The sequence below is a fragment of the Carassius carassius genome, chromosome 3 (genome assembly GCF_963082965.1).
Source record: "Carassius carassius chromosome 3, fCarCar2.1, whole genome shotgun sequence".
Lineage (NCBI taxonomy): Eukaryota > Metazoa > Chordata > Actinopteri > Cypriniformes > Cyprinidae > Carassius > Carassius carassius.
The window spans coordinates 8,800,684-8,812,792 of NC_081757.1; the positions used below are offsets into that span (position 1 = coordinate 8,800,684).

At 36.2% G+C, this 12,109-nt stretch overlaps 1 protein-coding gene across 2 annotated transcripts in view; it reads right to left on the reverse strand.

The window, feature by feature from the left end:
• Positions 1-12,109, reverse strand: part of adamts17 (ADAM metallopeptidase with thrombospondin type 1 motif, 17) — a 130,192-nt gene that overhangs the window by 91,206 nt on the left and 26,877 nt on the right. For both annotated transcript variants that reach the window (XM_059527471.1, XM_059527461.1), the window contains exons 4-6: positions 11,489-11,661; positions 4,218-4,301; positions 3,083-3,237 (exon numbers count right to left, since the gene is read on the reverse strand). In XM_059527471.1, coding sequence (XP_059383454.1) covers positions 3,083-3,237; positions 4,218-4,301; positions 11,489-11,661 — 412 coding nt within the window. The remainder of the gene's footprint in view (positions 1-3,082; positions 3,238-4,217; positions 4,302-11,488; positions 11,662-12,109) is intronic.

The following is a 12,109-nucleotide window of genomic DNA, read 5'->3' on the forward strand; positions in this document are numbered from 1 at the left end:
GCTGTGTAAAACATGGTAAATGATCATCTCTCTTGACTATCTTACATTTCATGGCATTATATAACCTTTGTAATTTGGTGGTTTAGAGACGTACTTAAATAAAATCCAGCTAATATCTATCTATCTATCTATCTATCTATCTATCTATCTATCTATCTATCTATCTATCTGTCTGTCTGTCTGTCTATCTGTCTGTCTGTCTGTCTATCTATCTATCTATCTACAGTATCTATCTATCTACAGTATCTATCTATCTACAGTATCTATCTATCTACAGTATCTATCTATCTACAGTATCTATCTATCTATCTATCTATCTATCTATCTATCTATCTATCTATCTATCTACAGTATCTATCTATCTATCTACAGTATCTATCTATCTATCTATCTATCTATCTATCTATCTATCTATCTATCTATCTATCTATCTATCTATCTACAGTATCTATCTATCTATCTATCTATCTACAGTATCTATCTATCTATCTGCAGTATCTATCTATCTATCTATCTATCTATCTATCTATCTATCTATCTATCTATCTATCTATCTGTCTGTAAGGCCCATAAATTATTAAAGGTTTTTTTTTTCAAAACTTTTAAACATGGATTTGTCAAGCAGCATTCAATGTTTGTCAAGAATTTTCCAGTAAAAAGAATATGAACAACTTTCTTCTTATATGAATATTAATTTCTTTGATTTTTAATTCATAATAATTCTGCATACACCACTGTTCAAAAGTGGTCTGTAAAATGTATTAATGTTTTTGAAATAAGTCTCTTCTGCTCACCAAGGCTGCATTTATTTGAATAAAAATACAGAAAAATCTGTAATACTGTGAAATATTAAAATTTTAAAAAGCCACTTACTATTTTAACATACTGTAAAATTTTATTTATTCCTGTGATGCAAAGCTGAATTTTCAGCATTATTACTCCAGTCTTCAGGGTCACATGATCCTTCAGAAATCAGTTTTTAAAAAGTTTTCTTAAAAATATATATCTTACTAACCTGAACTTGAAAGCTACTGTGGATTCACATCAAATTCGATTCTACATTTTGTTTGTCAACCCAATTCAAATTGAATCCAAATTCAAGCATTCTAAATTGAATTCAAAATGACGCACAACAATCGCATTTAAATTCATAAGTGAATGTCTGTAAGTTACAGATCTGTATGCATACAGACAGCAGTGTTTGAAATAATGCTAATCATAAAATCACTATGACTTCTCGCAGCTGTAAACTACAACCATGCATGTAACACAGCATGTTACCGTACAGTACACGGGCAGAGTGATGCCAGCCCTAGTGCTCGGGCTCTACCCGGAACAGCTCTTATAAAACATAGATCGGTAAGTAATGATTTTATGACGGATCTCAGCGAAGGCCTGAATGAGTTTAAGTTCTCAAAAGAGTAGTGAAAAGCGTGGTGTGAATGCGGCCATAGAAGCATTAAGAAGATAATCTTTCTTCAGTCAGCAAGTGCCGCGGGAACCTGGGACGAGGCACTGACAGCTCCAACAAAGCTGTGAGAGGGGAAACCGAGGCACACCTTGTCAAACCTTAATTTTCTTGGATGCATTCCCGCTGCCCCGAGCCATCTTGGCATACAAGCTGAGACAGATGTTGCTCCTGTACGCCGCATCCTTACAGAGAGCTGCTTTTGTACACTGACGGAGCTCATATTTAACCCGGCTCAGGGGGAACAAAGGCAGTCTCTGTGTGTGCTGACTCTCCCTGCAAGCTTCTCGGGCCCGGGATGACAGATAGTATCTGACAGGCTCACATGAGTCATTTTAACAAAAGGATTTTCTTTTTCTTTACTTTTTTGGACACTGAAAATTACAGTACGCTAATAAACCCTAATCCCGTGCCGGGAATGCCGTGTTTTGGCTGCCGTGAGTAATCTGTTGTAGTGAAAAGATGAAGATCGGAAGCAAATCTGTCTCGCTGACAGAAGGATTATTAGGCTCTATCACAGCTCCGATACTGGCGGGTTCAAATTGTGTTGGATCCCAATAAAAGGGATGAAAAAAGGTTAAATCTGTCTTAAGCAGCCAAGAGCTGAAAGAAACCAAACTTCAAAGAATGTGTGTGACAAAACGGCAAGACGTAAAAGAGCAATAAAATCTGTGCAGATGTGATGGGCCAAAACAGTATTTGGAAACAGAAGTAAAGTGTCTGCTTTTGTCTATATCTTTCAAATTCTACACAATCTTGTCTCTTAACTAACTTCTATTTATCGTTTTTGGTTAGTGTCTTTTAATCAACTGGTGTTTTGGTCGGTTTTAGTTAGGGCTGAGCAATTTTTCAGATTTTAAGGATTAATTCGAATTTAATGTTTTGCCACGATTTTTTTTTTTTTTTAAATCGAGGATTCACGATTAAATAGAAATATTACCAAATGTTAGAAATAGCCACTTTGACAATATGCCAATGATAATGCCGGCACACGTGATGAACCACTCACGGGTGACACACTCTTCGAAGGACCAGAAGTACAATATATCGCTAGGTGTCATTCACACAGAATTCACTTTTGTATTGACAAAGAAGTGATGAGGGCAGTGGAATAGGAAAAATGTATTAACTTGATGCAAGAGTTGTTTACATAGAAGTAAACAACAACAATAAAAAGCAGAAAAATCTAATTAAAAAACCTGTTAAGAATTACTACATGTCTGATATTTTATGTTTGCATTGTTTTTACAGAACATTAATAATAATCTACTGGTGTTATATATTTTGAATTTGAATTACCTTGACTTTTGAGAATTTTTTTTAAGCATTTTCCTTGTATTAATTCTGAATAAATAGTACAAGATGTAGTTGTAATTCATGCATCTTTTCTGCAAAGATATTTAAAAAGTGATTTGTTTAACATTTACATCATGTTGACAACAAGAGGGTTAATAAAGAAAAAGTTACTTGAATCATGTTGTAGTTACAGTTTCAAGTTGACTAGTTTTTAATTAAATTTTTTTTGCCATATCGTCAAGTACTAGTTTTAGTGAATGTCACTTGAGTGTGAACTTGAGTTCCATATGTACTCATCAAAGCGTGATTCATAAGTACCTGGTGACCAGCACAGCCACGTCCACAGGAGGAGGATCATCTCTGCTCCCAGGAACGTGATTGTTTCCCAGGTATCGTGCGCCGTATTCCTCATGCTGCCAGTGACAGAAGCTCTCCAGGGCTTTTTCTCCATGGTGGCCCACCTTCAGCTTTTCCTAAGAAACACACTAGACAATTAGAATCTGGTTTACAGACTTCAGCAAAACTGTAAATTAGACACTTCCCACTATATTTGTAAGAAGTTCTGAAGTAACATATTCTTCTGTGGTCATTTGAACACAATCAAAGCATTAAACGTCAGTCAATTCCAAATCAAAATTTGGGTTTTATGATGATAGTGTTTACATGAATCATGATTTGCTACTTTGCTACTTGCTAGTCATTAGAGTGTTTTACTGTACACATATTTGTTGATAGTAAATGTTTCTTGAGCAGCAAATCAACATTTTAGAATGATTTCTGAAAGATCATGTGACACTTTGACTCCCGCTGACATGAAGTGGGAATTGTTGATTCATCGCTCACATACTGAAATAAACAGGGATTTGAGAATTGCCGTTGTACGTGGAGACTGTGAGACATCAGAGACTGTGAGTCCAAAGGCTTTGCCCTGAAGCATCACTACATATTCACACTAATGGCTAATCAGTGACATCCGGACATACATCATTTCAGAGGTGAGCATTCAAAAAACCTTCTGGCAGACTCTCTGGAGCCTTTGGAGAGAATGAAATCCAGCAATAAAATGAAGGGGAAAACCAGTAGTTAAACACACACACGTTTGTTTCCGTGAATTGTGGGGACTTTCCATAGCCTTCTATTGCTTTTTTATTGACCAAACTATATTTTCTTTCCCCTAACCCTAAACCTACCCCTTAAAGAAAACCTGTTTGCATTGTTACACTTTCAGATAAACATCATTTACTATTTTTAATCATTTTTCTCCTGGCCTGCGGTCCCCACAATGTCAAAAAAAATTAGGTTTTACTATGCTTTTGAGGATACACACACAAGCACACACACACTCAGTGAGGATAACATCGCAGGTCCTGAGGACAGGAATAAAACAGCAAGGCTATGGATAAATGGCAGGTTGAGTCATGATGTACATAGATCTAGATGTTTGTACACTTACTGGACGGGTGTGCAGGAGAACCAACTTGGTGACCCGGATATGGATCCTCACACCCAAATTCTGGTGTTGAAACATGTTATACACCTGTAGAGAGAGAACGAGACAAGAGAATTAACTTTGACTCAACATATTTTAAAATGGAAATCGTGAAGTATCAGTCGTAGGTTTCAGTGGATTTCAGTAGATTTTTAGAAAAAAGGCAAGCAAAAATGTGTTAATTGCAAAAAGCACATGTTATCAGCTGATGTTGATATCAAAATAGCCCAATATCTAGCTGCTATACTGAGCTATTCAGTACCATTTAAAAATAACGTTGTAAACTCTGAAGACATTGCTTCTGTGTGCTTCACAACTCTTCTCTTGTGACTTGAAAATATAGAAGAGTGTTAATGCAAAAATGATATTACAGTTGCTAAGTTTGAATTAATGTCTATTTAAATAAATCGATTCAAATCACTGATTCAATTATTCATTTGCATCATAACAAAAAAACAGGTTTTTTTGTTTATTTTAATGAATAACTGGAAATATATGCATGGGTTGTTTTAAGTAGAATTTTTACAGTATTTTATTAATCTTTATGCAGTATCTTTATATATATTTTTATATTTGATATTCTATTTTTATTTCCTCAGAAAATATCAAGAAATAATGTTTATTTTAAATTCTGCTTGGTGCATCTAATGTTACAATTAGTGATATTAGAGTTTTTTCTTTAAATGAAAAACTGTAATGCCTGGGTTGTTTTAAAAATAATTTGACAGTATTTTATTCAACTTAACACAACATTTAATTACATTTTTTTTAATATTCAATTTTTTTTTTTTGTGCAGAAAATATCAAGAAAGGACATTACCAATAACTTTTTAAACATTTATTACAAATATTCATTTCTTTATGTATTCCAATTTTCAATTCAACAGAAAAAGCTTGTCTTTGAGTCATTTCTAATATCTGCTTACACAATTTTGTGTAAATATTCTGTAGAAGCATCACCAATGGTTACTGAAAAAAAAAAAACACTGGCAAAGCCAACTCGCTAAACAATAACTTTTGAAATATAACATGCATTATCTCTACATAAAAGAAGACAAAAGAATAAAGAAAGAGATATTTGAGCTTTCATCATCCTCAGAGATGTAAGCTGTGTGATTCACAATACCATAAAATAAATGACTGGCTATTGTACAACCCGAATTCCGGAAAAGTTGGGACGTTTTTTAAATTTTAATAAAATGAAAACTAAAGGAATTTCAAATCACATGAGCCAATATTTTATTCACAATAGAACATAGATAACGTAGCAAATGTTTAAACTGAGAAATTTTACACTTTTATCCACTTAATTAGCTCATTTAAAATTTAATGCCTGCTACAGGTCTCAAAAAAGTTGGCACGGGGGCAACAAATGGCTAAAAAAGCAAGCAGTTTTGAAAAGATTCAGCTGGGAGAACATCTAGTGATTAATTAAGTTAATTGATATCAGGTCTGTAACATGATTAGCTATAAAAGCGTTGTCTTAGAGAAGCAGAGTCTCTCAGAAGTAAAGATGGGCAGAGGCTCTCCAATCTGTGAAAGACTGCGTAAAAAAATTGTGGAAAACTTTAAAAACAATGTTCCTCAACGTCAAATTGCAAAGGCTTTGCAAATCTCATCATCTACAGTGCATAACATCATCAAAAGATTCAGAGAAACTGGAGAAATCTCTGTGCGTAAGGGACAAGGCCGGAGACCTTTATTGGATGCCCGTGGTCTTCGGGCTCTCAGACGACACTGCATCCCTCATCGGCATGATTGTGTCAATGACATTACTAAATGGGCCCAGAAATACTTTCAGAAACCACTGTCGGTAAACACAATCCGCCGTGCCATCAGCAGATGCCAACTAAAGCTCTATCATGCAAAAAGGAAGCCATATGTGAACATGGTCCAGAAGCGCCGTCGTGTCCTGTGGGCCAAGGCTCATTTAAAATGGACTATTTCAAAGTGGAATAGTGTTTTATGGTCAGACGAGTCCAAATTTGACATTCTTGTTGGAAATCACGGACGCCGTGTCCTCCGGGCTAAAGAGGAGGGAGACCTTCCAGCATGTTATCAGCGTTCAGTTCAAAAGCCAGCATCTCTGATGGTATGGGGGTGCATAAGTGCATACGGTATGGGCAGCTTGCATGTTTTGGAAGGCTCTGTGAATGCTGAAAGGTATATAAAGGTTTTAGAGCAACATATGCTTCCCTCCAAACAACGTCTATTTCAGGGAAGGCCTTGTTTATTTCAGCAGGACAATGCAAAACCACATACTGCAGCTATAACAACAGCATGGCTTCGTCGTAGAAGAGTCCGGGTGCTAACCTGGCCTGCCTGCAGTCCAGATCTTTCACCTATAGAGAACATTTGGCGCATCATTAAACGAAAAATACGTCAAAGACGACCACGAACTCTTCAGCAGCTGGAAATCTATATAAGGCAAGAATGGGACCAAATTCCAACAGCAAAACTCCAGCAACTCATAGCCTCAATGCCCAGACGTCTTCAAACTGTTTTGAAAAGAAAAGGAGATGCTACACCATGGTAAACATGCCCCGTCCCAACTATTTTGAGACCTGTAGCAGAAATCAAAATAGAAATGAGCTCATTTTGTGCATAAAATTTTAAACTTTCTCAGTTTAAACATTTGCTATGTTATCTATGTTCTATTGTGAATAAAATGTTGGCTCATGTGATTTGAAAGTCTTTTAGTTTTCATTTTATTAAAATTTAAAAAACGTCCCAACTTTTCCGGAATTCGGGTTGTAGAATAAAAACCAATGACAATTCCATGCGGGATGAAGTTAATGAAGAAGTATAGAACTGAACTGTAGGGAGGATTCTGATATTGATGAGTAACCGGCATCTGGAGGGGAATCGCAGAGACTGATTTGAATAACAGCACAATTTTCCAAAGTGTTGTCGAACTCGCTTCTGAGGAATGTAAATCTAAGGACCTCAGGGAGGATAAAAGGAGGTGTACTTTCTTAACGAATCACACACATCTGGGCAATTCATTAACTTTTACACAAATCTTCATATGACTCACCATTGTCATTAGAGATACAGTAGAAAGGGCCATTCTTGAGTTGATGAGCTTTGCATCACCGGAGCAGATGCAGTGAGGTGTTATTGTGTGGACTGTTTTACAGATCAATTTTCAGTTTGTACTTTATTACGCAGACCTGCTTCCAGATGCTTGCAGCAAACACTGTGTTTACGAATCTGTTCTAAATGAGCAACTTAATAAGAGTGAGGTCATTCACTCTGGGACACGACTGAAATACACAACTGAAGATTCATTTTCTGTCTTCCTTCCTTTCAAACCTACACAAACAATCTAATAAATCTGAACGATCACGAAAGTTGTAAGGTAAAGTCAACAGAATGTAAAATCTAAATATATATCACCTTTATTTCAACTAACAAAGACATTTTTAACACTTTTACTTTTAACTCACATAAAACCGTGGATTTATATACAATTTCTCTAATATTACAAATCTCTTTTTATTTTTTTTATTGTTCCAACCTCTCAAGCAACTTGACTCTGACACAAACACTTGCAGTCCATTCAATCCCAGATGGATTGAAATCGAGTGTCGTCCAACATTTTATTAATTCAATATCTTGTTTTGCTCAGAAACATGTCAAATTATGGAATAAAAGAGGTTTAAAATAAGGTCTTTGCCAAGGTTGTATAAAAAAAATGTGTGTGAGCTGCCGACTCATGAATGTGTGTCTCACACACAGCACAGCTGTGGTCAGCAGAGCAAATGTTATGTTCACACACTCACTCCCAACTACTATCTATATCTCTGTCCTGTTTTATGAGCCCGTTCTTTTCTTGCCAGGACTTACAATGTCCAAATGCTCTGTTACGTGCAAAACATGCAGTTTAGGCATCTATTTAAACCATTTGTCAGTATAAACAAAATGCACGGCAAATACACTAGCTTAGGCCAGCGCTTCTCAAATGATTGTTCTGACAGTCAACAGAGAAAAACAGCAGAAAGCAAATAATATACAACTAACCATGTAATTGCTGATATGTCTGTGCCTCAAACTCAGCAGTATTTTATAACAAATTCATCTGTTACTAAGTAAAAGCCAAATTAGGCAGATGGCGACATGGACAGGTTGCCTGACATGCCCTCATCTGTAAAAGTCACGGACGCAAAGTAAAAGAAAACACGGCCCAGACTGAATTAAATACTGGTTCACACATGCAGCATGAATAAACATTTTTAATGACCACAATGTGTTTATTTATTATTGGCTGTCGAGAGCATGACACCATCGAAATTCATTTGGAAACCAAAATTGTCAATTTTCCTATTCAGCCAGTGTCATATTGTTGGGCCTATGCAGTTTTAACCCTGTAAAGACCACTGTATCATATTTGATATGCATATTTCTGTAAAACTTTAGTTTAGGCATCAATTCTCACTATTAACTAGTTGCTTATTAGCATGTATACTAGCATATTGGCTGTTTATTAGTACCTATAAAACACTGATTAATGCCTTACTCTTCCGTTGCCTTATTTTAGAAACCTTGATCTTACCAAAAACCTCAACTTAACAACTACCTTACTAACTATTATTAAAGGAATAGTTTACCCAAAAATGAAAATTTGATGTTTATCTGCTTACAAACTGCAACGGTTTGAGTTAAAAAATCTTTGTTTGTGTTCTACTGAAGAAACAAAGTCACCTACATCTTGGATGCTCTGGGAGTAGTCTTGTCAAAAGACCCGGTACTTCTTTACCAAGTTGGTACTAAAAAATGTAAAATGTTATGGTTCCAGATTTTTTTAAGTACTGGTGGTACCGAGTACCCGGTCAACCCGGTTCTTGATGGGCTACCCGATAAGTGCGCAAATGCGCTCTCTTCATAAAAACACTGGGACGTGGCGACATCAAAATAAGGAAACATCAAACTAAGATCAAATGAAAGAGTTCAAGCATGTAAGTTTCATTGTGTTTCCCATACATTGATTTATTTGTGGTGGTCTGCCGCAATATCAAAACTGACCGCCACAAACAGATTTTCCAAAAGGCTTTGACTTCGTTGAATAAACATGAGCACTGCACGCATAAAAGTCGAAACCCGGTGTGGGTGTTTTTATTTCACTGTATTTCTGAAGAAAACCGACGGTCTTCAGAAAATGATGGATCTCATTTTCATTTCATCTTGCTTGTAATGCTTGAGCAGCGTTTGTGATGATCTGATTACAGCCGTTACCGGGGAAACCTCTCTCTCGCACTCTACAAGCACCTCCTGCTGAATATATATGCCGCCACAAATAGAGTGAGTGTCTGTTCTGTTATGAATATTAATAAATATTTTAATTTGAATTTCAGATTGAAATCAACACTGTTATTAGAGTATTTAATCATTAGCATAAGAACTGCTAACGCTAATATAATGAGCATTAGAATGAAGTTTCTTTATTAACTATTTAATGCTCCTAGAACTTTTATTAGGGTAAAAAAACATGTTGATATTTACTACTTTTACACACCAGAGGCATTTAAATGAACTGTAAATCTTAAATCTAAAATATGCGTGCTAGAGAATGTACAAATGGTTAACATTGTGTCGCATCAGTCAGAAAACCAGTTCCACAACTTAGTTGTTATTCTTGGCTTTAAAATTCAAAAGCCCTTTTAAATTAAATATGTACACAGTTTGGATTGTGTTTTGCTTTGGTACTGAAATTGGTATCAAGAACTGTGGATTTTTTACTGGTATTGGTACCGGATACAGAAATTTTAGTACCGTGACAACACTACCTGGAAGTAAGCAGATTAACATAAAATTTTCATTTTTGGGTAAACATCCCTTAAGCAGCAAATTAGAAGTTTACTGAGGAAAAAGTCGTAATTAATAATTAGTTAATAGTGAGAATTGGCCCTCAAACTAAACTGTGAGCCACATTTCTAAGGCTAATACAGGGCTCCAGACTGTGACCAAATGGTCACATTTTGCAACCATTTTTTCTGCCTGTGCGACTAAATTTTTTAAGCGGTTGCATTGGGGCGACCACTGCATTGTTCAACTTATAAGCACTGCCATTTCTGCTGCATCTGAGAAACTTCAAACGGCAAATGAAACTGAAAGCATAATGAAACTGCAGTACTCGTTTGAACTGCGCAACACTACGAGTGTAGAGCCTGATTTATACTCGCTGCGTCAGCAGAAGCATGAAGGTGTGCACAGAAAAAAATATATGAATAGTGAGGAAACAATGGATGGTTTTCATGCTTAAGTTAAGTAAAAGACTACTTTTTAAACTGGAGAAAGTGAACATGTTGGTATTGTTGTGGGAAAAACACATGCAGCACTGTCACCAACAACAAGTTTAGTTTTTATTTTCCATTTTGTTTTCATTTTGAAAAGCTTGTTATCTTTGCTGTTTACCTCACATTACACAATGGTGGCTCTTTTATTTTTATTTTTTATTTGATTCCTCAGTTGTTTGCTTAACGTTCTGTAAGTTATTGCTGGGTAACCTATATAATACAGCATGTGGTGCATGGCATGCCTCAACTTGTTCGTTTTTGTTAATAAACATTTTTTAAGCTAGTTTGTCATTGTGTTTTGTTGTTGTTGTGCTTTTTAATTAAGAATAACAATGAATACATATTTTGTTTTAGTCTTAAAAAGTGAAAGGTGTGTAGATGTAAACAAAACAGGCAATTATCTTTTCTTGTTAAATGTTACAACAAGATTGCGAACTGTTGAATGTTAACCACTTTCGTTTCCATATAAACTATGATATAAGTTCATCAGCATGCACTGATTAATCCCATGTTGTAGCACAAAATAAATAAATAAACACTGCAACTAAATCACGTGCTGGTGCAACCAATGGAGAAAGTTAGTGGCAAAAGAGCACCCAGTGGGAAGAATGAGTCTGGAGCCCTGCCAATATAATCAAAACTTATCTGAAAAACTGTTGCACAAGGGACTATTGGTCAGACATTTTTAGAACACTTTCACATGCCCTTAACACCACGATCGCCCCTAACTTATTGACTGTCCTGGCATTCCCCCAGCTTCAGTTGTATCATCCACAGTGTGCTGCGTCATTGCCTTTACCACTTTGTTAGCTAGGAGTGCCATCCTCCTTAAATGGAAACATGCCTCTCCCCCATCACATGAGGATTAGATATGAGAGGTACAATATTGCAATGCTTCCAACTTGAAAAAGTGTAGTTTTACCACGGTATGAGACTCACCATGTTCATGATGGTGAGCAGGAAGCGCTGGGCGGACTCAGCTCCATGATACTGCACCATGTTAGCGTCAGCCACCACGACCGTCTCCACCGTGTACTCTCTGCTCAGCCTGATGGCATTCCTCTTGCCGCGCACCTCCTCTGCTCCTTTTGCCCTTTTCTCCTTCTTCTTGTCTAACACACACACAGATACAAAAATGTACACATAAGAAATGTTAGGCCTGAGAAATACTGTACACTAATGTTCAAAAGTTTGGGTTGGTAAGATGTTTTTTTCTAATGTTTACCAAGGCTGCATTTATTTAACCGAAAATGCAGTAAGAACAGTAATATTATAAAATATTCTTGCAATTTAAAATTGCAAGAATTCCCTGACAGTCTTATCTGTCCTGTCTTTGTTTAATGAGTCTGCCTGTGTCTCAATGTTCATACTATCCATCCTAAATAGTATGTGAGATTAGAATAAGTGTGTCCCAAATAGGGCTGAAACGATTCCTCGAGTAACTAGATTAACTCGAATACAAAAAATGATCAAGGCAAATTCCTCTGCCTCGAAGCCTCTTTTATTTTTATTTAAAATCTCACGTCAAGTCCTTTCGCAATGATTTTTTTTAATGTGACA